The sequence below is a fragment of the Diceros bicornis genome, chromosome 15 (assembly GCF_020826845.1).
Source record: "Diceros bicornis minor isolate mBicDic1 chromosome 15, mDicBic1.mat.cur, whole genome shotgun sequence".
NCBI lineage: Eukaryota > Metazoa > Chordata > Mammalia > Perissodactyla > Rhinocerotidae > Diceros > Diceros bicornis.
Window position 1 is genome coordinate 49,550,497 of NC_080754.1, and position 27,604 is coordinate 49,578,100.

At 41.1% G+C, this 27,604-nt stretch overlaps 1 protein-coding gene across 1 annotated transcript in view; it reads left to right on the forward strand.

Moving 5' to 3' along the window:
- NCEH1 (neutral cholesterol ester hydrolase 1) overlaps window positions 1–27,162 on the forward strand; it is a 68,904-nt gene extending 41,742 nt beyond the window's left edge. Inside the window, exons 2-5 of the mRNA XM_058556341.1 lie at window positions 8,491–8,719; window positions 10,437–10,506; window positions 21,497–21,668; window positions 23,541–27,162. Of these exons, the coding sequence (XP_058412324.1) occupies window positions 8,491–8,719; window positions 10,437–10,506; window positions 21,497–21,668; window positions 23,541–24,158 (1,089 nt within the window). The 3' untranslated portion in view covers window positions 24,159–27,162. The remainder of the gene's footprint in view (window positions 1–8,490; window positions 8,720–10,436; window positions 10,507–21,496; window positions 21,669–23,540) is intronic.
- The last annotated feature ends 442 nt before the right edge of the window (window positions 27,163–27,604 follow it).

Sequence of the window (27,604 nt, forward strand, 5' to 3'; positions counted from 1 at the left end):
TTTTCCCCTTAAATCAGTCCCTTTAACATTTCTTGTAGCACTGGTTTCTTGGTGACAAACTCCTTTACTTTTTGCTTGTCTGGGAAATTTTTGATCTCTCCTTCCATTTTGAATGATAACTTTGCTGGGTAGAGTATTCTTGGCTGTAAGTTTTTTCCTGTTAGCGCTTTAAATATATCATGCCACTCTCTTGTAGCCTGTATGGTTTCTGCTGAGAAGTCAGCTGATAGCCTTGTGGGGTTTCCTTTGTATGTGACTTGTCTTTCTCTTGCAGCTTTTAGGATTCTCTCTTTATCTTTAATTCTGGACATTTTAATTATGATGTGTCTTGGTGTGGGCCTCTTTGGGTTTATCTTGTTTGGGGCTCTCTGTGATTCCTGTACCTGGATGTCTGTTTCCTTCCTTAGGTTAGGGAAGTTTTCATCTATTATTTCTTGAAATAGATTCTCTGCCCCTTTGTCTCGCTCTTCTCCTTCCGGGACACCTATAACATGGATGTTAGTGCGCTTGATGTTGTCCCAGAGGTCCCTTAGACTGTCCTCACTCTTTTTAATTCTTTTCTCTTTTACCTGTTCAGCTTGGGTAATTTTTTCTAGTCTTTCGTCCAGCTCGCAGATCCGTTCTTCTGTATCCTCTACTCTGGTTTTGAGTCCCTCTAGTGAATTTTTCATTTCCAGTATTGTATTCTTCATTTCTGATTGGTTCTTTTTTATATCTTCCATTTCTTTGTTGACATTCTCACTGAGTTCATCTATTCTTCTCCCCAGATCAGTGAGCATCCTTAACACTCTTTGTTTGAACTCTCTGTCAGGTGGGTTGCTCATTTCTGTTTCATTTAGTTCCTTTTCTGGGGTTTTGTCCTGTTCCCTTACTTGGAATGTATTCCTTTGCCTCCTCATTTTGCCTCTTTCCCTGTGCTTGTGTCTATGTATTAGGTAGGTCAGCTATGTCTCTTGCTCTTGGATAGGTGACCTTATGTAAGTGATGCCTTAGGAGGCCTGCAGTGTGCTTCCCTCAGTTCTCAATGTTCCAGGGGTGACCCCTTTCTGGGCTACGTGTGTCCTTCTGTTGTGGCCTGTTTGCTCTCCCTGTAGGCGCCCAGGGAGACTGAGTTATGCTCCTGGCCAGCTGTTGTAATGCTCAGCTGCTTGTAGTTGTTGTGGGCCCTTCAGTCTCTTTATCAGGTGTGGGGAGCCCCAACACAGTTGGCTACAAGTATATGATGTATATTTATTACGAAGAGAAGTAAAGAAATCACTTAGAGTTTTTGGAGAACTTTATCATATCCCACATTCACTAGAAGATATGCTGGGATCTTACAAGTTAAGTTAAGCAGAAGTTACATGTTAACTTAAAAGTTACCGATGGTCAAGTTTTTCTAAACATTTAATTTGTAAATTTTAATAAATTAAGCAAACATTCCCTAAATACTCTAGTTAGTCTTAAAACTTGCTAGACATAAACATTGTCATGTTTGTTCTGTGGTATATAAACTGAAGTAACAGTTTTATTTTATAATGTTGAGTATCAGTTGGCGATAATAATAAACAGTTACATAGTACTTAATATGTGCGAGGCACTGTTCTAAGTGCTTTCCATAGGTTAACTCATTTAATCTTCAGAATGACTCTATGAGTTAGATACTATTATTTCCATTTTACAATGAGGAAATTAAGGCACAGGACATTAACTAAGACATACAACCAGTAAGTAGTAGAAATGAGATTCAAACCCAGGCACTCTGGCTTCCTAGTCTATGCTGTTAAGCAGTGTTCTGTATTTGCCTGAACACATAGCTTGGGAATTAGGGCAATTTTGTACATTGACAGAGGAAGATTGATATCGTGCAGTAATTCCTGAGTATCACTTAACCTGGACTGACACTTTTACCACTTGGCCTGAGCAACCGTGAACATGGGAATTCTCAGCAGGTTGGAAGGGGAGGCATAGGAAAATCTTGATGTAGTCAAAAGGTCAGGATGACCATTAAATCTTTTAAGGGAGCAGTCGTCAGAGTGCAGAGTGGGCACATCATTGTAAAGACAATAATGATGAGGATATTGAAAGAATTGGATTATGCCTCCATGATGCACCTAAAACTTCTCTTGGCTACTAGTGATGACTTCCTAGTTATGTTAATGGTCATTTTTCAGTCCTTAGCTTCCTTCCATTGCCAATTGTCAGCTTTTTAAAAAACTTGTTCAAATTTGACTTTTGTACTATGATTCACTCTTAGTTTTCCTCTTGCCAGTCTCTAGATTTCTCCTTCTAGATTCTTCTTTCCAGCCTGTCAAAGAATGTTTTCCTCCATGGTTTGTTTCTTTGTCACTGTGTTTTGTCTCTTTGCTACCTCTCTGAGTCTTACTGTTGTTTGAGTTGTTATCAGTTACCTCTGAGCTCTTCCTCCAGGCCTGACCTCCTTGAGTCTCTGGCCCTGCATTTGCTCTCTGCCTTTTGGACCTGTCTACCTAAATGTTCCATTGGCTTTAAATGGAATAATTCTAAAATGGAACTCATCGTACCTTCCCTGGCTGTTCTTCTGCCTATGTTCTGTTTCTCATACCCCAAGTGAAGACCCTCCAGCATCTTTAAATCCTGCCTCTGTGTCCCACCAGCCTACCTGATCCCACTCCCTCCACTCTGTGAGCAGTTGCCAAGGCCCATCAACTCTGCTCATGATCTCTCTTGTATGTCCCACCCCCATATCCTTCTGGGGCTGACCTTCATTTTCTCCTCTGTGCACAGTTGCCAAATTCTTATAGCTGATGTCCTTGCCTCCAATCTCTCTGTCACCAAACTATTGTATACACCTCAGCTGCATAATTCTTCCCAAAGTATAGTCTCATTAAAAAAAAAAGTGTCCAAAAATCTTTACTGTTTCACCATTGACAGCTAACTAAGGTCTACACATAAGAGCATTTAACCTGCCACCATCTTTCCAGCTGTACCTTCAGTCAGACTGGATCGTCCTCTACATCAGAAGTTGCTCTGGTGGCCCTTAGTCCAGATTTGGCCTGCAGTCATGTTTTGTTTGGTCTGCAGCTTAAAAAAACAAAAGAAATTAATGTGAATCAATGCTTTAAAACCAGAGGATTTCCCTTAAAAGTTAAAGTCTTAGGGAAAGTCCAGAGAACTGTGAAAGCTTAAGGAGAGATGGAAATTTGGGGAAAGGGAGGGAGTCATCAAGATTTAAATTCTTAGCGGCCGGCCCCGTGGCCTAGTGGTTAAGTTTGGTGCATTCTGCTTTGGTGGCCCAGGTTTGGTTCTTGGGCACAGACCTACATGGCTCATCGGTGGCCATGCTGTGGCAGTGACCCACATACAAAGCAAAAGAAGATTGGCATGGATGTTAGCTCAAGGCAAATCTTCCTCAGCAAACAAAAGAGGAAGATTGGCAACAGATGTTAGCTCAGGACCAATCTTCCTCACCAAAAAAAAAAAAAAGTTCTGCATTAGTGGATCTCAGGTGATCTGTACAGTGGTCTTAAGTGAAGTCATGTAATTTGCCTGCCAATAAAAAAAAATTAAATCTGCATTTAAAAGTACACACAAACTTTACAACATTTAAGAAATATAACTATAATTTTCATGCAGATAAATGTTCTATGAAATTGTTTTCCTATAATAGGCAGGAGTAGAACAGAATCTGGAGAGCAGAATGAAAAAGCTGTTTGACAGGATGAAATGGCCATTATTGGAAAAGTTGGAGAACCACTGACGTAGAATACAAAGCTTTGAACATGAGAAATGAAGCAGGCAGTGAGTTACAGTAGACGTTCTGTCTAATGTGGTTGGTTCCTGTTGAAATTTGACCACATGCTAATTACTGATGTGTCTGGGGTATCAATGTACTGTGGCTTTTCCCCAGCCTCTGCCTTCTCCTTTGACATGAGCATACAGAAGAACTTTTTAGAGATAATTATTTTACATCTGTTTAACCTATTATCATTTCAGAACTTGATAATCAATATGGTCCTAATAGCAAATGTACATAATGGGAAAAATGATAATCTCAGCTTCCCTAGAAACATTGGACTATCTGACTAACTAGACAGAAGTAATACCTTCCTTCTCTGAGCTTGTGCAACCCTTTATCTAGGCCTCTCTTAGTAAGCTTGTATCACTTAGCTAACTAACATCAGCTATTCATTTACAAGTCTTGGTTCTTCTCTATTTCGCTAAGCTCCAGAAGACTGTCTCTCTCTCCCTCTTAAGATTTCTTGCCCACAGAATATATCCCCTAATTTATATGTTGAATGAATTAACAGAGAACAGCCCCATTCACAAACCTGACAACTAACTTGCATGTTAAGAAGCAGAATACCGTTTCTGCTTGGCTTCCTTTGATTCTTGCTTGCCCTCTGACCTTCGGTCGTCAGACCTGGGTAGAGAGTCAGTGGCCCACCTGTTTTGCGTGTCAGGTTCCACTGAGGTGTAATGAGTACTCTTCATCCCTTTCCTTCTCCTCAGGCAGAATTCCCCTCCTAGATCCTGGAATGGTTATGGGGACCAGTTTTAAGACCTCTAGCACTGCTTTCAAGTACTTCAACTAGCCAAGACTGGGTCAATTCACAACCTGTGGGGCTCTTAACACTCAGCTTGCTTCTTTGTGCTACTGGAGTTTCCAGCTACTTCTAAAGAGGTTTCAGAAAACTTTTTCAAGAATGTGTCTTGGGTGGATCTGAATCTCATTTCACAAACTCAAGGATGCAAGAAATATAACTTGATCTTATATTTTGAGCCTTCATTCTTTAGGTAGGACTTAATCCCAGTGAATTTAGGTATTCCCCCATTGCTGTTTGCTTTTAGGTTTTGGAGGGTCTTATACAATGTTGAGGCATAATGAGCGGGGGATGCCATCTGGGTACTTATCCTCAACCCACATCATTGTTCCACCTGGTCCTTGGTGTGTGGTCCTTACAAGCTGCACTAGGATATCCTGTCTTCTTATCTATAAGAGCCCTTCAAGTCCATTAGTGCTCTCTTCTATTCCAATTGGACCCTTAAGAACATAAAATGGATTTTGGATAATGGAGAGGTTGTCTCAGATCCATCTGCAAGACACTCATACAGCCCTTGCTACTTTTAGGTCTCTTCTGTCACATGGAATCATTCCGCTGCTCCTGCACCAGCTGGAGCCTGAGGAGCTCTCTGAGGCCGTTTGAGGCACTGTCTTCCTAGGCATACCTTGCAGTCACACTTCCCTAGAGTCTTGCCTCTTTCCAAGTTTCTATCTGGGCGTGGGGCACGTGTCTGCTGCTCTTAGATTTCACAGAGATGTCTGCAGGTTACTGTGTCTCAAGGTGCTTTTTTCTTTGGATCTCAGATATCAATCCACACATTCTTCATTTCATTCCAACACTTTCTCCTCCCCTCTCCCCCCACCTAGCTTGGAGAATCATTTTCTATTCTAGGAGACTTCTTATCCATCATGTAATCTTGTAGATCAATGTCTATTTTTTAATTCTCCAAAGGATATAGGCTTTTGAAAATCAAAAGCAGAAAGACACTCCTGTTTCTTTGCTATTTGTTCTCATGACCCTCCCCTGAAGTAACAACTACAGACAGACTTGGCTACTGATTTTATTTGCTGGGCAGTAGGGATGGGAGGGGAGTAGTGAGAAGAGCTAAGAGAAAGAGTTGATATTGGAGGAAAAAAGTTAGATAATATTCACAATTTTATCATGCCATATGACATCACATAGACATGTGAATGTCATGCCAAACTGGATAGGACTCAGAACAGCTTCCTGGGCTCGCAGTGATCTACACCAGCATCTCTAGGGCAATTCTGTATGTTCTGCAGCCCCCTCATAAGTTTCCAGAATCCAACTTCTGCACTGGTTATTTAATCTTTAAGCTTCTTCTCTCTCCTCTTCTCAAGTAGAATAACAGTACCTCACAGACCTGTAGCCAGAATTCAACAACCTACCCTAGCGCTGTAGGCACTCAGGCAGTGATAACCATTATTAATAATAGTAGTAATAAAAGTACTTCAAGACAGATTACTGTTTATTTCAAAATTTGAAAATGGAGAGAATCAATCTCGATATTGTCTCTAGGATAACTATTTTTCATTCTCTAATTGATCAACACAATTCCAAACATTAGCACAGTTTTATTTTAGCACCTTTCCGAGTTTTTTTCCTACCCATCCACCCTTTCTTACCCGCTTCTGCTTATGTTTTTTTCCTGCATAAACCAACTGTCCCTTCTCCAATCAGCACTTCTGCCCCCACACCACCCTGTCAGTATTGTAAACAATGCAGATAGTTGTTCAGAAGTTCTGTTAATGCAGATGATCACAGGCTAACACAGCAGAAGTGTTTCTGGAAAGGTATGGGCAAATCAAGTCAAGTCTACATGCACTCAGAGCGTGCAGTACACAAAGGAAACCTGAGGTGGAGTCTCTGCAAAATGAACAATCTTCTCCGATCTGTTTTGTAAAGATAACTCACTTGTTTTACAGCTTTCCTATAGTTGAAGGAACTCATATATAATTTTTCTTAAATATTCAATAAAGTCTTCATTTAACTAAAAAAAAAAAAAATACAGTCCAGAAAGTAACAGAGCAAAGTCTGCCATTTCTTTGTTCATATTTTCTTAATTCATGCCTATCAAGCTACTTGTCCTGTGAGAAATGGAAGGACCCTTTGTGTTCTCTATTAATTGATAACAATGTTGAAAGCGTTTATCGTGGGAACTCTAGAAATCTGAGTGAAAGCAGTCAGTCTCAGCTCGACCCTGGCAGATCTCAATATTCCCCAAGTTAGACTGATATTTTACCACAAGACTCAAATGATGATTGCCTTTTCCCAATTTGCCAAAGACCTTAAAATGATGGTTAGAATCCTCTGTATGTGCATGTCCGTGCACACACACACATTAATTTGTTTGTTTGTTTTATATCAAGAACATTAACAGTTAAATTTTTCAGTAAATTGGGCAAATGATAATATAGAAGTTGAATTAATTTATTAATATTCATTTGCTCTGCTGCTGCTTATATTGTCAGCAAATGCGTATTAATAGAATTGCTGGAATAGCTGTTCATGGCTAGATTAATTGCCTCTTGTTCTTGTGTTTCATGAACAGTGGCTAATGGCTTCATAATTCAGTGCTTTGCAACTCTTTTCATGGCAAGGCATATGTGTACAGCAATAATATTTGATATGGGACACTGGGGTAAACGACTCAGGAGCTTGGCTGCCCAGGGGCTGAAGGATCAGTCACAGCACATCTGTTCCCACTTCAAGGCACACAGGGTACCCTGTGCACATGCTGGGAAGCTGTATCATGGTGTATCGCAGACTTGATATAGTCCTGATTTCTGCTAATAACATTGTTTCCTTGATCTTATGATGGCATTAAATATTTCACTAACTATCAATGTTCTGTTTCATGTTCTACACAAGGGCATTGTTACTCTCCAGCTGTTCCTTTTCCCTGGGTTTGAGAGCCACTAGGAGATACAGTATCTAAGTTCATGCTCTGTGCCAGGAAAGTTTCCAAACACTCTTTGACACTTCTGGTCCTCTCTAGTTTGACTAGTCACTGGCTTCAAGTTGGCTTCCAATTCTCCGGCTTTGAAACATGGCCATTAAGCCCTGGAGGGAGGTCAGTTTTATAAGTGTACTTAATAGGAAGAGCTTGTGTAAGAAGTGGACAGAGGGGAATACGCGCTGCAGGGTCTTTGCTGGGTGGATGACTTGGGTCTCTTCTCCCTAGGCTCCATCTCCAACCAGATACCTTCCTGTGAACGCTTAAGGTGGAGCTTGACGCCCTCAGGGTTCGAAGGAGAAGAGATGGCTGGCTGAATGTTCTTTGCATGTTTCTGAAAAGCTCCTGGTTGTGTCTGAGCTGGTCTGCTTCTAAATGCCAGGGCTGCAGTTGACTCTGCTGCTTCCCTCTCACACATTCATTCCTTTCTCCTACTCTCAAAACAACCAGACACACTTAAATGTATAATATATAATATTTAAGCTAATATAATATAAATATATAATGAGCTTAAAAAAACTTTTAAAGTACAGCAAATATGAAACCTTCCTTTCTTTTATTTGCATTTAAATAAAGAATTCTTCCTCTACTCTTAGTATGTTATTGGAACTGTGATGTGCTGGTTTAGTGGGAAAAAAAGGGACTGAATCCTGGAATTCACAGTTCCTAGGTTTGAGTCCCAGAAGCGCCGCTTATCCAGCTAAATGGGCAAGGTCAGCTAATTTCTAAGCCCTCTCGATAAAATGGGCCTGATATTTCCTGTCCCATTTCCCTCTCGGAGCTGATCTCAACATCAAAGATCTCCTGTATGAAAAAGCTTTGGAAGCTCTGACAGTAGAAGGTAAACACAATTCCTTCTTGTATTGAAAGAGCCCTTAAGTACTGTGGCAGTTGCTTTAAGAATGCAAATACTAAGAGTTGGCAAGTGTGGCTCTGGTGGTGATGAAGTTGACTGTGCTGTCCCTTTTTATTCCCTCCCTCACCCTGCAGAGCAACCTGATACACTACGTGGGCCTGAGCCATCATCTGCTGGCACTGAATTTTATCATCGTTTCTTTTGGCAAGAAAAGCGCACGGTCATCTGCTCAGGTGAAGGTGACCGACACTGTCTTTGATGGTGTGGAAGTCAGAGTGTTTGAAGGCTCTCCAAAGCCAGGAGAGCCGCTGAAACGCAGCGTGGTTTATATCCATGGAGGAGGCTGGGCTTTGGCAAGCGCGAGTATGTCCTGGTCACCTTCGGGTTCTTTGGGGTTGTGGTTGGCCGTGGGAGAGAAGTGTGATTGAGTTGAACTTTCTTATTGGGTAAGGAGAGGGGGTCCATTTGACATGATTCTCCTGGACAGTCTCAGTTACCCCTATTGTCCCAGCAAAATTATTAATATTGACCCCCTTTCACATGAAAGGGTCCTAGTTTGGATTATTAATTATGTGGTTACCCTCCACAAAGATTTTTGCCTGTTTGTTTGTTAATTCAGACAAACTGTTTTGAAATTATTTCCTGTGACCTAAATCATACACTAACTTATGGTAAAGTGCTGACCATAGCTTTCTACACCAAAACAAGGTGAAGTTTCATTGGGCCAGAATATGAGGCAATTATCTGTAGCTCTTTTGCCAATTTGTGTTTTGAAGAAATCTATGAAACAGAACAAGTATCTCTGAGTACACGTTAACTCATCAACATTTCATCTGCTTATGAAACCAAAGGTGAAAATATAAAAGGTGTGCCACCATTAAAAGGAAATGATCTTGCAAAGTTTAAGAATATTCTCTTTAGCATTGGATAACTTCATGAGCAGAATACGTTCAAAATGGCAGGCAGCCAAGTGGAGCAGCCCAGCAGAAAGCCTACTAAGGAGGATGTAAGGGCCTTATCTCCTCCTGTAATTATCATAGAGTTACTTCTTCATCTTCAGCCCAGAGTTTTTGGCATCTGCTAAGTTTAAATGCAAGGGCAACTTGTTCTAGTTTGTTTGGTTTTTTTAATAACACATTATTTTTCTAATGCAGCAAAGGCTAAAAAGTATAACTTTTTCTAGTAATCCCATTTCGCTTAACTCTGTATTCATCATTTATTCTTTTATTCACTGATTTGTTCACATTTTCAACAGATATTTGCTGAGTGTGTAGTTTTGCCGAGGACTGAGGGGTTTCATACTTTCAGTACAAAAACGCAAACAGTTATGTGTAAACCTGGACCTTTGATTACCCTAATTTGTGCTAGAGGATGGGGATATAAAAATGAATAAGACAGAGTCTCTGCCCTGGAAAAGATTGAGTCAGTAGCATTGGACACTTGCTAGGCCAGACATTACACTAGAGGCCAGGAAGTGTAGGTGCCAGGAATGGTGTGAATTATACGAGTCAACCTGGCCTTTTCCACATAATTTTGACTGATCACTCCTGTTGGAGGAAGAGCTTGGGTTGGGGAGGTATGCAGGTGGTTATGTAGTTATTAAACTTCTGATTCTAAGACTGCCTTGGAAAGCCTATAAATAAGGGAATATTTGATTTTCTCTTGACACAATCCAGCTCTTAATTTATGGGAAGAACAGTTAAAGGATTAAATTTTTCCATATTAAAATTGCTTCTGTCACTGCAAACCTTTGAATCCTCTTTCTAAGAAATCCTAATGGGGCCAGCCCGGTAGTGTAGTGGTAAATTTCGCGTGCTCCGCTTCGGCAGCCCGGGGTTCGCAGGTTCGGATCCCGGGTGCGGACATATGCACCGCTTATCAAGCCATGCTGTGGCGGTGTCCCATATAAAGTAGAGGAAGATGGGCACAGATGTTAGCCCAGGGCCAATCTTCCTCAGCAAAAGGAGGAGGATTGGCAACGGATATTAACTCAGGGCTAATCTTCCTCACAAAAAAAAAAAAAAGAATGGATGGTATTAAATAACCTGTTTTATAGTGATTGCTCCTCTGTCTCTTTTAGAAATCAGGTATTATGATGAACTGTGTACAGCAATGGCCGAGGAATTGAATGCTGTCATCGTCTCCATTGAGTAAGTAATTAATACTAGTCATAGAACAAAACCATTTTTAAGAAAGGATCTTAGATAACCATCTAGTTACTTTATTTTATAAGCAATAAAATAAAGTGTAAAATAAAGATCCAGTGAGGTGAAGTGATTGTTCCAAGATCATGCAAAATGATTTCTGATATAACTTAGAATTTCTTGAGTTAACTTGGTAGCACCTTGAATTACCTTTTTATTTTAGTTTTGGAGACTTCTCGAAAAGGAATTAACTGAAAATGAGAGAAATATACAATCAGCTATCTAGAGCATGTAAGTTTGATTACTGCCTTTTTAATCTAAAACCTACTCAGGGCTGACCCCGTGGCTTAGCAGTTAAGTGTGCGCACTCCCCTGCTGGCGGCCTGGGTTCGGATCCCAGGCACGCACCGACGCACCGACACGCCGCTTCTCCAGCCATGCTGAGGCCGTGTCCCACATACAGCAACTAGAAGGAAGTGCAGCTATGACATACAACTATCTACTGGGGCTTTGGGGGCAAAAACAAATAAAATTATAAAAAAATAAATAAAACCTAATCAGCATTTTAAATCTTTCCTACAGCCACGAATTGGAAAAGTTATTCTTCTGGAGTCAGGTTCTATAACTCAGACCTTGTAAAGAGTAAAGTGTTCAACAAATCTTGGTTGATATAGTTATTATTATCATTATTAGTAGTAGTATTAACATCAATGTTTTGAGTTGTTTCTGTTCTAGATTAGCCATTTTTCTGGGAAACTAAGAAGAATGTGAATAATAATTATAACAATTATGATGATGGTAACAATACAAAAATCACAGTACTGGGCCGGCCCCGTGGCTTAGCGGTTAAGTGCGTGCGCTCCACTGCTGGCGGCCCAGGGTTCGGATCCCCAGCGCACATGGATGCACTGCTTCTCTGGCCATGCTGAGGCCGCATCCCACATACAGCAACTAGAAGGATGTGCAGCTATGACATACAACTATCTACTGGGGCTTTGGGGGGGGAAAATAAATAAATAAAAATCTTAAAAAAAAAAAAAAATCACAGTACCTATTCCCTGGCAGGCACTGTGCAGATGCTGTTGCATACGTTGTTTCTCCTCTGTCAGATCTTTGTTCAAATATCATCTTTTCGGCAAGGCCTTCCTTGACACTCCTATTTATAATTGGAACCCACTTTTCCTCTACTTTATTTTTCTCCAAAACTGTCATCAATATCTGACATCTTATGTATTTATTGTACTGGGTGGAAGTAGACAATGTAATTCCCTAAAGGCAGAGATTTGGGGGATTTTTGTCTGCTTTGTTCATTGTTGATCATTAGTGCCTGGAAATGTCCCTGGCAGACAGTGGGCATTCAATAAATATTTATGAAATGAATAAATAGTCTTGCTTAATTCTCATATAAACCATTTAAGATAAATATTTTGATATTTTCTTCATAGATGAGGAAAATGAGGCCCAAGAAGTTAAGTAACCTGCACGAGGTCACATAGCAAGCCAGTCACGTAGATAGAGTGGGGAATTGAGCCCAGGTCAAATCACCCCGAGGCCCCTGTGTTTCTTTGATCCAGTATCAAGCCAGTATTTTTTTTCTTTTTTGTGAGGAAGATCAGCCCTGAGCTAACATCCATGGCAATCCTCCCCTTTTTTTTGCTGAGAAAGACTGGCCCTGGGCTAACATCTGTGCCCATCTTCCTCCACTTTATATGGGATGCCGCCACAGCATGGCCTGACAAGCGGTGCATTGGTGTGCGCCCGGGATCCGAACCCGGGCTGCCAGCAGCGGAGCGCGCACACTTAACCGCTACGCCACGGGGTCGGCCCCTCAAGCCAGTATTGAAGGAAGCTGATAATGCTGAGTGACAGGGTTATGGCGACATCAACCACTTTCCATGCCCCGTGCTTATCCAGCTCTCCTCTTCTCTCTGCCTTTCTCTGCCAACTGCTGTCTGGTTCATAGCTCATCTCCTCCTTGCCCCTACTCCAGATCTGAGACTTAAGAGAATCCTTTCTTCTGCAGTCCATTTGGAAGGGCTGGTCTCCTGAGACATTTAGGCAGTTCTGATCCTGTGAACAGCAGCCTCGGAGTCACACAGAGTGGTGCTGTGGCTGCCTCCTCAGTGGATTTGGCTCTAGACAGCTCCGGACAGCTCGCAGGCCTCGCTCGATCCTTAGCTAGGCCTCCCAGATCAGTCAAGGGCCCTCAGTGCTGTTTTGTAATGCAGGTACCTTCAAGTAAATGATTGCATCATCTGGCCTGGGCAGCTGGCCAGAGGAAAGCAGGGGCAGTTTAAGCAGCCGAGCCCCATTATGGAGCAAGGACCTACACCTTGATGCTGGGGAGCTAGCCTCAGGGCCCCTTGACTGGTTTCTCCAGCTCCTCAGAGGCCTCAGGAAAGGAGGGAAGTTGCGCTTCCTGTACTTGGCACCACGAAGGCCTTACCCTCCACAGGCCTTGCCCTCCAGGGCTTCAATATAAGCAATTGGCAATGTGCCTAAGCTCTTCCTACATGCCCTTCTCCACCTGCCAGCATCTGTCTCAAATAAAACAGGGGTTCTTTTAAGTCTAGGCTTATCATAAACCACACAAGGATGGATAGGATGTTTTTAAGAAGACTTTTTAAAAAGAACTAAAACATAAAAGGGACTGCTTTTGTTTTAACTTTTCATTGTACCTAATCTATGCAGTGTAGCATTCAGAAGTTTATCAACGGAGAGGTATCAGAGCAGCAGGCAGGTACCATTACTCATGACTGTGTGACCTCAGGCAAGTCATGTAACCTCATGTGCAAAATGAGGTTGGGAATCCTTCCTGTGTATCTAGAATGTGAGCTACTGGGAGGAGAAATCATATCTTCTTTCCTTTGGGTCCGTATCACCCAGTACAGGGCTTAGGGCATGCTGCTAAGTAAATATGCTTTGAGCTGGGTTAATGACTTCAGAGAGCTGTCATGAGAATCAGTTCGGACAGTGGAGATAAAAGGGCTTCAGATGCTCTAAAGCACTAGACACGTCTGGAGGATTAGTGCTCCAGCCCACAGAATGGAAAGTTCCATCCTACAAATTTCTTTATCAACGTGTGCTTGGAACTCACAGCACTTTTCTTTGCAGAAATAATGAGCTAAAGTGGTTATTCTAACCACCAGGCCAGCCAGCACACAAAGAGCCACATAATCTATGGTTTTTGTTTTGTTTTGTTTTTGTGAGAAAGAATAGCCCTGAGCTAACATCCGTTGCCAGTCCTCCTCTTTTTGCTGAGGAAGATTGGCCCTGGGCTAACATCTGTGCCATCTTCCTCTACTTTATATGGGATGCCACCACAGCATGGCTTAACAAGTGGTGTGTCAGTCTGCGCCCAGGATCCAAACCTGCAAACCCTGGGCCGCAGAAGCGGGGTGTGCAAACTTAACCACTACACCACCAGGCCAGCCCCTAACCTATGTTTTAGTTGAGGTATAGCCAACATCATATGATCATGATGTTTCTCTTGAAAAAGATGTTCAGAGGTCTAACTTGGGAACATATTTCTTCTCACTGCTCACCTCTTTCCTCTTTCTTTTATTCCATAAACATCTATTGAATTCCTGTTATGTGCCAGTTCCTGTGTTAAATTCTGGTGACATAACAGTGTGAGTAAGACAGATATAATTCCTGCCTTCATGGAGTTTACAATCTATATGAGAAAGCAAACTTTGAACAAGTAATGTTGAGTGTGATAAGTGATGTGAAGTAGAGGGGTAAGTAGTAATGGAAGCATCTAATAGGTAAGATCTCACCTAGTTTGAAGCATCAGAAAATGTGTCTTAAGAAAGTCATGTTTGAATCGAGCTCCTAAGGATGAGCAGAACCTAGTTAGACAAAGTGAGTTGGTCATGGAAGTACAAAGTGGTATGTTAAGAGGGCTTGGGAGGAAGGGAAGGAGACAGAGAGCATTAAGGGAATGAAATATGAGAGAAAACAGATGGAGGGACTTATACTTCTGGTGATGACTAAGGAAAAGAAGAAATAAGGGTGGATGATGCTGAGAGTCTTCAGGAGGATGGTGGACCCTTGGTTCTCCTGGGTTTCCACCTTCTCCTAGCAGGGAGGCTATCTAGAGACTGCTGCTCCTTATCCTGAAGGCCTACAGGAGTGGGTAGTGGTGCCATGGCTTTGCTTCATGTGGGTTGGCCTTGGAGAAGGTCATAATCTGAGGAAGCTGGCAGGCAAGGGTTAGGGGCAGCCCTGGTAATGGAACTGGGCACCAGGAGTTGGGACTCCTCAGGTCATGTCACTGGTGCTGGCTCAAGGTTCTGGGGACAGACCCAGCAACTGAGGTAACTACAGCTCTCAAGGTGTGAAAACAGAAGCCATGGCTTCTACTCAGTAGCTTTTACAACACTATGCTATTTTTATAATTGCATAATAAATTTAATAGGTTTGTTAAGTGAAAAAGTTCATCTTATAATACCTAAGATACATGGATGTATCCTCATTTATGTAATCTGGGAAGGTCTAATTTTATATTCATAAACTTATTTTCATAAACTTCAGTGCCATTTAGCTCTAACATGGTACCTTTTTACCTGTAGTTTATATGATAAAACACAACACTAGGACTATAAGCCATAAGGAAAGAGGAAGATTAAATTTCTTTTTTTTAAAGATAAAATGCAAGATAATGACAAAGTAGCCATGTTGGATATTATTAAATTCTATTTAATTCTATAAATTCTATTATTAAATTCTACAAGGCATTTATGTTGCTTTTTGGGTGTGGAAAACTGTTTGAAGTTGTATTTTGCTGTTAATTAAGTCTTTACTACACTTATAAACTCTCCATTTTATGTAAATGGAGACCTATTCCCATTCCGCCAAATGGCAGGTGCAACAAAACTTTACAGAGCTGTGAAGAAGAATGTTGCTAATGGAGACAGAGAAGAAGCTGGAGCACTTATCTTAGTTTGCTGCTAACAGGGTTATAAGCAGTGAGACTTTTATGCCTCTGTTTTTTCCATCCATAAAATCAGATGAGTGCAAGCTGACAAAATCACAGTGGTTTTAGGAGGCACAATACAACACACATCTCGATAAATTGTCGTTCAAGTGCAATACTCTGAAAAACCCAGAGCGACGATGACCTGGCTGTGCCTTCCCTCTGCTCCTTCTCCTGCTCTTCCTCTGAGTCTTGAGGGGAGAAATCCTCATGCATCACTGCCACCTGGGCAGCCCTGGAAGGTGGGCAGACCAAACTCCTAACAGTTCCCCTCCAAGAAAGGGGAGATTTTGCTCAAAACTCTCCTTTTACTCAGTCCAGGCCAACCTTAGCAAACCTGAAGGCCAGCATCACAAATAATTTAATGCTACAGAAAGATGATACTGTGGCTTCTTTTAAGAAGTAGATTGTTTTATTTTCTTCGGTATCATTAATTAAGGAATCTCTTTTTAGACATATTTGACTAATGTCATCTTGGCTCCATTTTCTACTAACATAAAACATCCACTAGTGTCTCTCTTGTGGTTTAGATCTGTTAGAATTCCTGGGGGGGGAATTGGAGCTTTATAATTAGAGCTTTCTTTAAAACAGTCAGTGCTGCAGCTCCAGAACACCTATGAGCTCAAAGCACAGTGAGGTTGTGAAGCCTAGTTCCACCCCCACCTGAACCCTACGGAGCTATGTTTCGCTTCTGAAACCACACAGGGAAAGGACGCCAGGAGAACGCGGCTCCAAGCCCGCGTGGGCTGTAGCCTCTGGGGAGTGCTCTGGCTCTCTATTTACCATCGAGGTGAAAGGCGAGGTTGGCATCTGAATGGGAGGAGGCAGTTTAGATAAACACAGAGAGCCTGGGGAGCTCCCTGCTGTGTACATAGATAAAGTCTTCAACTGTGAACAGAGCCTCAGAGAATTGCATCATTTAAATGGATCACAGTTCTAGGCTCAGTGACTCCTAGGATTTTAGTGAAGCATCCTGACCTTGGTCACTTCTTTTGAACATTATACTTATCCAATCAGCCAAGCCTTTCCTAATCTCTGCTCTCCTTCGCTGAGTGACTGGTAGTCAAAGCCATCTCCGGGGCCAACGTTGAGCGTAGAATCAGAAAAGAAGACCCTTCTTCAACCTTTATGTGCAAACCACAGTTTCAGAACAGCAGGAGTAACAATTATCCATTCACAATCCTTCCTGTGCAATTTGATTATATGTTCATTTAATGGAAAAGTAGCTTCCACCTGTTAGAGGAATAGATTATTCCTCTGGAGTTGTCTCCCTCAAATAGAGAGCACAATGTGGATGTAATTATTGATTTGATTCAGATAACCCCTACTGAAGATATGGGTTCTCTAAGAGTGAGGAGAATATTAACCTTTTTGTGTTCTCAGGATGAATCTATTGAGCTCTTCTTAGGAGATGGTGAAAAGGGAAAAAAAAGGCTAAAAAAGGAGTGAGATTTTCTCTCACTCCTGCTGAATCTAATAGGAGTATAATTTCATTCCAGAATATCACATGTACCTTTCACCTAACTGGCACCACATGAAGAGAACTCAGTGTCCTTGCCGACAGCAGAAGACTGTACACTGGTTTCCAGGTTAGGTTATTTTGAGGGCAAATGCACATTACAACACTCTTAAAACACTGGTGCCATTCAGGGCCTCACCTTAACAGGCTTGGAGCAACTCACATTTCCCCTCAACTCCGGGCTTGTGTGTGATATCTGCCTTTGACTCTAGGAGCAATTTGTCGGTCATTATGAGCATTGCTCCATCTCCCTGGTCACTGTTAACAGATAAATTAAGTTAATAAAGTAAGTAATAGATGGTAGAAATGGTGCTGCTTATTTCCGGTGTGTATTCATCAAACTCTTTAGTACATAATTGTGACTTTTCATCTATTTCTAGAGGAAGTTGAGGTATCTGTGTTATGACCTCATGTCAGACTTTGAGTGTTCCGAGGAAGGAGAGTTATTTTGGCTGGGCTCTTAGAAGGTTTCATGGAAGAAGTGGCATTTGAGATGAGACTTCAAGGATGGGAACATTTAATGAGGAATTGCTGGGGGGAAGGACATAGGGGATGGAGAGAGGGACCAGTGCATTGGGAGCAGGAACAGGGAGATGTGTAGCTCAGACCTTGGTGCTGTTTTTGTTTTTGTTATTTTGTGAGGAAGATCAGCCCTGAGCTAACATCCATGCCAATCCCCCTCTTTTTGCTGAGGAAGACTGGCTCTGAGCTAACATCCGTGCCCATCTTCCTCCACTTTATATGGGACACCGCCATAGCATGGCTTGACAAGCGGTGTGTTAGTGCGCGGCCGGGATCCAAACCCCGGGCTGCCAGCGGAGCGCACGCACTTAACCGCTACACCACGGGGCTGGCCCCAGACCTCAGTGTTTTTGTAAAGCTCCCAAGATTATCCTAATTTTTTTTTTTTTTAATGACCACTTTATTTATTTATTTTTTTTGTGTGAGGAAGATCAGCCCTGAGCTAACATCCATGCCAATCCTCCTCTTTTTGCTGAGGCAGACTGGCTCTGAGCTAACATCTATTGCCAATCCTCCTCCTTTCCCCGCCCCCCCCCCCCAAAGCCCCAGTAGATAGTTGTATGTCATAGCTGCACATCCTTCTAGTTGCTGTATGTGGGACACGGCCTCAGCATGGCCGGAGAAGCGGTGTGTCCGTGCGCGCCCGGGATCCGAACCCGGGCCACCAGTAGCGGAGTACACGCACTTAACCGCTAAGCCACGGGGCGGGCCCCCAAGATTATCCTAATGTGCATATAGAGTTGAGAAACTCTGAGCTGTGCATAGACTATAGGAAGTGGGGCCCTTGGCCAGACGAGTAGATGAGTTAGGAACAATTTTTTTTTTTATGTTTTTAAAGCCATATAGTTATTACTTTTCCCACCACAGATAGTGTTATATGACATATATTTTATATGTAAAAGGTATAAAATAAATGTTTAAAATTTTGTTTGGAAGGAAGAAAAGTATGTTATTGAGGGTGTACCATGTGCCAGGCACAGTGGTAGGTGGTTTGTTTAGAGAATAGTGCAAAACCACTGAAATCAGGAGAGATGTTCAGGGATGTCAGAAATCCACAGTTTTGAGAATTTACTGCTTTGGTGAGGTAATGAGAACACACACACATATTCAAAAGGCTGTGGGTTTTGAAGATTGAGAATATTCTAAAAGGAAGGGAGGATACCTTTTAAAGTCAGTCGTGAATTCAGATCACAGCTTCGCCACTTACTAGCTGTTGTAGACAAGTTACACATCCTCCTCTAGCTCATGCTCTCATCCTTAAGCCCGCAGGTTTGCTCTGAGATTTGAGTGAAACACAGCTGTGGAGCACCTGGCGAATGCCTCACCTGGCAGGAATAAGATAATTTTTATAGAGTGTACACACTTATTAAATTGATTAAACCTCATTCCTGAGTTTACACCGAATTTTGTTCTTATAGTAGGAGGGATGCACAGCAATAGATAAGCAGAAGCTGGCACTTATCTCTGCAGTGAGGTGGGCAAATTGAGAATGTATTTGCCATGAATTCATCAGGTGCTGTAACTCAAGATCTATAATTTTAAAATTAAAAAAAAAAAAGGCAGAATCCTCTTTGAGTACTTTGCAAGGACATAGCTGTGAACAAAAGCAGCAGATAAATATATTTATGCATGCTTTCTGTGGCTACACCACTCATAAATTTCCTCCTGCCTCTGTTTTCTGTGTCCATAAAGGCATTACAGAACTTTTGTTGTACTGCTCAGGTCAATTTCAAGATCACCATCTTCCGCTAGGTGATCTCAGAAATATCTAGTTTTACTCTATTCTCCAATCTATGAAAATAATATCCCTTCTTATTGGGAGAGAATGTTTTCTCTCCCAATAAGGGGTTAGAAGATAGATCTTTAAGGGTGCCCAAAAGATTTTTGCATCATAACCTGTTTGTTTTTAAGTATATTTACTCTGTTATCTGAGCCAGTTGTTAATCGATTGATAAGATTTGAGGCAATAGCATATTCTTTTAAATTACCAATTTGCCTCGATTCAAAATCGCTAAGATGTTTTGTGAAACATCGGAAAATTTAATTCATGTATGCGTGCTAGTAGAGTATGTTCTGACCTCCAGGGCCACTGGGAAAACAGTTTATTATGATATGTGGAATCTGGCTGAGACAAATAGCCTTTATTTTCACAACTTGAGTCATGAGGTGCATTTGTTTTTATTTCATTGAAAGAATTAAGAAATCAGCTTGGTAATACTGAAGTTAAAAAATTGAGACCTCGTCCCAGACTTGGGGGTCAATAGAATCATGTGAGATGTCTCCACCTAGTGGACAAAATGGTGTAATCCTACTCCTTTCCTCCTCTATGAACAAATGGGAAAGTGGAGCAGCAGCTTGAAGACATAATGAAAATCGACCGGAGGAAAAACGTTTTGGATGATTAATTGATCTCCACAGATGGAAAAATAAGAAAGAAATTAGAAAACTTATTTTATCTGTTATAAGGCGACCACTAAGGGAATTTCTTATTGCATTTAGAATTTTAAAACGTGGTAATTCCTGAATGACCAGATCTGCATTCACTACATATCAAGGTATTTCACAAATATTTGTCCGTTTGATTGTATCTGCACTGAATGTCAGGACATTTAATTAACTAGCCAGATTTTAGATGGGGGGAAATAAATGGCCTTATATAGAGTAGCTTAGAAAAAAATTAGTTTCTGAGAATATGCTAATTATAAAATGGAAATTAAAAGACCTGAGTCTTAACTGACTATTATTGGATTTTAATTAAGTCATTAGTTTCTCTCCAACCTTGTGTTGATCTGCATTTGACTTATTTTAGAAATCAAGTAATTCTTCTGTGCCTCAGTTTCTTCATTTGTAAAGTGAAAGTATGTTAATACTCAAAAAAGATTTACTGGTTGGATGATTATGTGCCCAGCACATTGATAGACACTGGAAACACAATGATTAAAACACAGTCCCTGATATCAGAGAACACACTCTTTAGAGGAACTACATAAAGAGATCATTTTCATACGAGACAATAAGAACAGTAATATACCCCAGCACATAGAAGTACCAAGGAACGGTAGCCAACTCAGCCCCAGAAGCAAAGAAGGCTGCCTGGAGGAGGCCAAACCCTCGAGTAAGGCTTAAAGGATGAGTGAGAATTAGTAAGCAGGGAAAGAGGATGGAGCCTGGGAGGGCGTCCAAGCTGAGAGTACCAATATGGATTTGTAAGATGGTGTTATGGGCGGGACACACGACAAAACCAGGGTTCTTTGGAGCTCTTAAATGATTATGAATCCTAATAAGTGTACAGAGTAGGATCCCAAAGGGACTCTGATCCTATAAAGTGGGATGGTAGGGGAAACCCCGGAGGTGTCCCGGAGGGCCTGCCCTGGGCCGTCTGGCAGACTTGGCTTCCCTTTTGTTGGTTGACAACCAGGCTTTTAGTCTCAGTCCCCAGTGAGTGAATGTGTTGGTTGGGTTTAATGTCAGGCTGGCTTGACCTCTTCAGTGGAGTTCAGTTTTACTATATTTATCAAGTAAATCTTGAAGAATACCACAAAGACTCATTAAACATGAGACCAATAAAGTGGTTAATGCTGCCGAGTCACCTTCTAACCCAGAGCAGTTGTGAATGGAACACTGACTTCCAGAAATGGCATTCCAAAATCTATTGTGGTTCTATCCATATCTTAATAATCAACATTTGCCTTTTACTTTGAGGTTTTGTTTCTGCTTTAGTGGTGGTGATGGGTATTTGGTTTGGTTTGTTGTTTCATTTGGTGGCTGATGGTGAAAAAAAAAGAATTATTACTTTTACAAAATCATTACATTTTTAAACTAAGTATTTGATTTGCAAGAAAATGGATGTTTTATTCTTATATTAATTCCTTCCCTGTTTATTTCTGGTGTCAAAAGAACCGGTTTCTTCTTAAACTTTAAATGGCCAGTAAAGACTTGGTGAAATCCTTCAGTGAATACAATTTTTGTCATCACAGATACAGGCTAGTTCCAATGGTTTATTTTCCTGCACAAATTCACGACGTTGTACGCGCCACAAAGTATTTCCTGCGGCCGGAGGTCTTACACAAGTATTCGGTTGACCCAGGCAGAATTGGCATTTCTGGTGACAGTGCTGGTGGGAATTTGGCCGCTGCCCTGGGCCAGCAGGTAACAGACTGCCCTGAGGTGCTGGTGGTGGGAGGGCGCGTGATAATGTCCAGCAGACCAACACATCCTCCACTGTGCATGGCAAAGGCTTAGCCGGTAGGCTGGTCACTAGGGGCCAAGTTATTCAGATGACCACACTTAGAGACCTCTCAGAGATCTCTCCAAAGTAGAAAGAGGGGTCATTGAAAGAAGCATCATTTCTGAGTCCTCGTAAAGGCCCTGATTTCAATTAATGTGAGAGGAAGGGCTAACACTTTAGAGGGCTCCCTTGCTCCTCAGGGACATGCATGGAAATTGTGTCCCCTGCTCCTTTTCTGTGTTGGACTTGCAAAACAGGGTATTTTTGCTTAAATTCCAATTGCTAAGATTATTTCCTTAGAATTTTGAACCAAATTAAACAATGTTTCCCCAACTTTTTAATATAAAAAAAAAATTAAATGGTTCAGGCACTTGACTGTTATAATATGAGTTAACCGGAGCTTTACCTGGTTGATTCTTTGAAAACTATCCAGCTCTAATAGCACCCAAAATTTGGGGCAGCTGTGTAAGCTCAAAGAGAAGTACATTTTCTTCCTCTTATGGATTTAATGACTGAAGAATAGCATCTCTGTCTTCTCACCTCCACATTTCTTTTGGTATCCTCAAAGAGCATCTGCCTTTTTATCTGTGGTGTCCCTTGTTTCTTCTCCTTTGCTATAGTTAAAGAACTTGGTTCTCCACTTAGCATTGGCAGGTTTGCTGTCCATGTGTCCAAAGGTGGTAAGAAGAAAGTCTGGGGCAGTGGGAAGAACATCGTAGGGGTTAAAAGCAGACAGAACTGGGATAGAATCCAGTCCCCGCCTTTGAGAGCTATTTGGGCAAGTCCCTTAACCTCTCTGAGCCTCAGGAAAATGAGGATAATGCCATCGGACTGCCAGGACTTAGTGAGATGATGTATGTATAATTCTTGGCACATATTAATAATACTATTAACTGATCATTTCCTCATGCTTTTACAGATCAGTTACATCTTCCCTGGGGATGGAGTTCTAAAGTCCTGTGTAAACAGAATTGTATGGCTAAAGTGACCTCAAGGATGGGCCTATGAGACCCAGTGACGGAGTTAGCTGCCCTTTGGATGTTACATGAAAAATATATCATCTTAGACACTAGAGTTACAAAATGAGGCAATATATTCATGTTTCAGGGAAGCAGGGGGGCATTGAGATCTGCTGAGGGGGGAGATTCGTTCACATTTCTGTGTCAACTTCACTCTGGGGCACGTGCTCATTCAGTAGAATGGAGGGTGCGATGTCAGCACTATTTAAATCCTCGCTGTCTCTCGGAGCATGAAGACTAGATGCTCATCAGAGGAGGCACCCTGAGGTCCCACTAAAACACTTTGGAGTCCCATCATCTGCTCGTTTAGCTTTTCCTGCTCCTCTCCTCTGGAAGAGTCAGGCTAGTTTTTTCTCCCTAGTAAGCCATTGCCTTTTGGGGACTTGCAGGCAATATGAAACGAAATAAGATTCACACATTATCCATCCATAGTACCCAGCAAGGTGTGCTAAGTGCCAAAGGAGAAATACAAGTGTGAATGGGGGTTAAAGACCTAAGAGATCAGGTACCTTTGAAGTGTTCGCTCAAAACTGAGTGGCAAACATCATACCTTTCTCAGTCAATATCTAGAGGCTTGATAGGGTGATGGTGGAGGTGGGGATGGAGAATTAGTTATTTTTTAAACTACATTATTTAATACCATGCGTGGTAGAAATTTAACACTTATACCCTTTTGATTGATTCAAAATAACACATTAAACTACTTTATAAGATGTGGTTTCTGTCAAAGGAGCCATGCAAAATGAAATAATGTGTTTGCTTCTTCTTCTCCAGTTTAGTCAAGATGCCAACCTAAGAAACAAGCTCAAAGTGCAAGCTTTAATTTATCCAGTTCTTCAAGCTTTAGATTTTAACACACCCTCATATCAGCAAAATGTGAACACCCCAATCCTGCCCCGTTACGTCATGGTGAAGTACTGGGTGGACTACTTCAAAGGCAGCTATGACTTTGTCCAGGCCATGATAGTGAACAATCACACTTCACTGGATGTGGAAGAGGCTGCTGGCCTCAGGGCCCGTCTAAACTGGACGTCCCTCTTGCCCGCATCCATCACAAAGAACTACAAGCCTGTCGTGCAGACCACTGGCAATGCCAAGATCGTCCAGGAGATCCCTCAGCTGCTGGATGCCCGTTCTGCCCCACTCATCGCAGACCAAGAAGTCCTGCAGCACCTCCCAAAGACCTATGTTCTGACATGTGAGCACGATGTCCTAAGAGACGATGGGATCATGTATGCAAAGCGTTTGGAGAGTGCCGGTGTGGAGGTGACCCTCGACCACTTCGAGGATGGCTTCCACGGGTGCATGATTTTCACCAGCTGGCCCACCAACTTCTCAGTGGGAATCCGGACTAGGAATAGTTACATCAAGTGGCTGGATCAAAACCTGTAAAGGAGTAAAATTTCTAGAAAGCTTGAGCCCCTCCTGACCTCCTGCACCTGCTTTGGAAAGACACGCACTTTTTAGTCGACTAATTTCCCCTTGTTACTTGTGAGTTATGTAATCTCTATTCTCTGCAGACTTCATGTTAATTTAATTTTTTTAAATGCATTTGACTAACGTAAGTGCAAAAACACCTGAATCTGGTTCTGAACGTGGTTGTTTTAGCCAAACTACGACTAATACCCACAGCTGCAGAAAGCGGGACTAGGAGCTGGAAATAGCTCTGGGTCTTGCCTTAGTCAAGAAGTTCTTTTTAGAAGAAATTCTTCCAGCCATGGATGATAGAGTGACGTTGAATGAGTTAAGAAAATGTAGGCTCCTCCTCAGCTTGCTAGAGTTTGCTTTGAGTTCAGAGCAGTGTTAAATGTGTGTACTTTAAGGTCAGTGCTGGGTACCAAGTGCCCTCTGTTCTTCATGAGTGGATGGTTTTGTTTCCTATGGGAATTTCGGCAATGGCGTTCTAGCAAGGACAGGTTCCTCAAATGACTTTCTTCCTTTATCGTGTTAATTTTATGAGATAGCTATCTGTAAGTCCAGTTGGATGATGATGATACTTGAAAGTTACGTTCTACCACTATTATTAAAAAATATAAGGTTTGCATGCACTGGATATCTGTACGTTGTTAAGTTCTTTGGTTATGCCGTCTCCTTGGGGGAGATCTTTGGGAGCAAATTTATTTAGATTTAGAATAAATTTTCCATTACAGAACAAGTAAAAACAAATGAACCAACCTATTGTTTTCATAATGAATACTTCTGACATGAATTACCAAGAGCAGTATGTATATATTTGGCGTAGTCAGAAAAGAAGATACATTTAATATTAGTTTAAAATTATGAAAAATACCTTTAGAGGGTCTAGTTTATTCTTGAAAACTCAACTTTTTCACTTACATGGCTTTAAAGTGGGGCTATTTTGGTATATATAATGTATTGTTTATTTTTTTAAGTTATTTAATGTTAATATATGTGGCTAGACTTAAGATTTTTCGGAATAATGTCAGTAATGAATATTAGAAATAAGGATATTTTTAAAAAACTACCTTAGAGTCTAAAAAATTAGAATTATATCCACATGTAATTTCTGGAAAGAGGTAAAATAGCTATTAATACTACTATACATTAGGCTTAAATATTTTGATGTTTTTATGCATATACAAATTAAAATAACTAGAAACTATGACTATACCTAGTAAAGTCGTCTAAGTTTATAGTTCAATAGCTTAGGCAAGAAACACATGCTCATTTCTCTCTATGGTCAGAGGAACACTAGCTCCTATTCTTCTGGATGAAGGGCATACATTGGCACCTGGCACCTACATCTCTCATTATGTCCTTCCAGCCAGGTCTAGAAGTTACAATAGCCCAAGCTTAATTTCGTGTAAAGCCTTCACTGCCAGTGGGAACATCTTTAGCATAGGAAGAAACTCCGATTCTGATTGAGCTGAGTACCTCTGCCCTCCTTCCTGCCACTCGGACTTCTGCCCCACTCCATGCTGCTTTCAGGGACTGCAGAGAGCAGCCGTACAGCCAAGTCATGATACAGGAACTTCATCAGTGGAGAGAAAGTAGATTTTACTCATTTGAAAGATGAAACATTTTTGGCAGTGAAATAACAAATGAAAATCTGCATACTTGTTTTTCATTTATTATATAAGCCAGTAGCATTTAATGTACAAAACAGAAGTAAATGCAACACTGTGTGTATGCGTGTGTGCCTGTGTGTATATAAAAATAATCATACAAATTAATGTGCTAATGTACTCAGGCAAGTCACTTAGCTTCTCTGGGCCTCTTTTCCTTTTCCTCTAAAATCAGAGAATTGAATTATTAGATCTCGGAGGTCTCTTCCAACAATGAATTCCAACCGTTTTGTCAGACTGGCAAATTGTATTGGCCTCTTTTTCTACAGTGGTTTCTTTGTAGGTCATTATTCCATATACAGAGGCACACGCATCATCAAACATTTTTTTTCTGTAAAACTAGGACTTTAGTTCTTACTCTGTGATAGCTACCCTTCTCATTTAATACTATACTTTGTGACACCATTTGAAGGAACCAATGTTTGGACCTTATTTTGAGGTTATCTATGTCTAAGAAAGCAAAGAAAATATAATACGTGCACAGAGTTCCTTAAAATCATGTTTTCTCAGAATTGCAAGCCAAATCCTTCAGTAATTACAATGAATGATTCCAGATCTCTAAAAGGGCTTTCTCAGATGAAAAGAGAATGAAAGAAAAAAAAAGGACAACCACTGTTTCTGATGAAATACTTGAGTTTCATTAAAGCTTTTATATATGTGAATAATTTGTCTAATGACTTGCACTGTATCCCACCTCAGACCTTGCTTGAAGGTCTTCCTTGAAATTTTCCTTAGAATAATAACAATTGTAAATCATGACACACAAAAACCACAACACACAAGAGAGGCTAACCCAACCAAAAATCTGAGCACTGAGAACTCCTTTGGGAAGCCTATAGAGTTCATGTTGAAGATATTTTAGTTTGGAATGAGTTCGTTTTTAGTTTTTGTTTTTATATAAAAAAAAAGTTTATACTCTGCAGATTTGTTTTTTAGTGTTATGGCTTTGTTTCGTTTTCCTATTTTATGAAAAAGCTGATAGTCTTTTTGTCATATCATTGTGAAATATGAACAGAAATATATGAAGAAAAAACCTTGAAGTCTTGTAAAATATCGTGATGTGTAATGTTTTCTCATGAATTTGTGAAAAATTTCAGACAATTGTATAATTATCTTGCTGGATATGATATTTTACGCATGACCTTTTAACCTTTGACTTTTTGCTTATTTCCCACTGCAAAGGGGAAGGCAGATTTTATGAAGGATTTTAGTAGCAAATCTGTTTTGTAAAACGAAAATCCAGTGTGGAGGTAGGAAAGTATGTATCTGTTTTGACTCATGTTTGGAAATAAAATGGCTCCATCTGGGAATGTGCCTCATCTCGTTTTCTGGTTCCCTTCTCTCTCTTTCACTCTGTGCCCAGAGCCACAATTCCACTCAAATCTTCTGCCCAGTGGAGGACTCCAGCTGCCTTTCAGTCACTGAGAGGTGGTTCAGTGGCCTCCTTGATGACATTCATTTCATGTCTGAATACAGTATGTGCTGCTTCTATTGGGGAAACCTGCCCTGGACTGGCGAGAATATTCATAAAAGCCAGGCAGGCCCTGAGACTATTTTGGGACTTTTCAATACACGTATTAAGAAGAGATGATCATAGTGCAAATGAATTTGGATTTGAACTAGTTCAGCCAAAGAAATATCAATATCCCCGAAGGCAAGTTCTCAAATTGACCCTGTCATTACAAGCAAATCTAATAATTTCACATCTGGGTATATTATGCTTAGTTTATATCAATATAGGAATTTACAAAG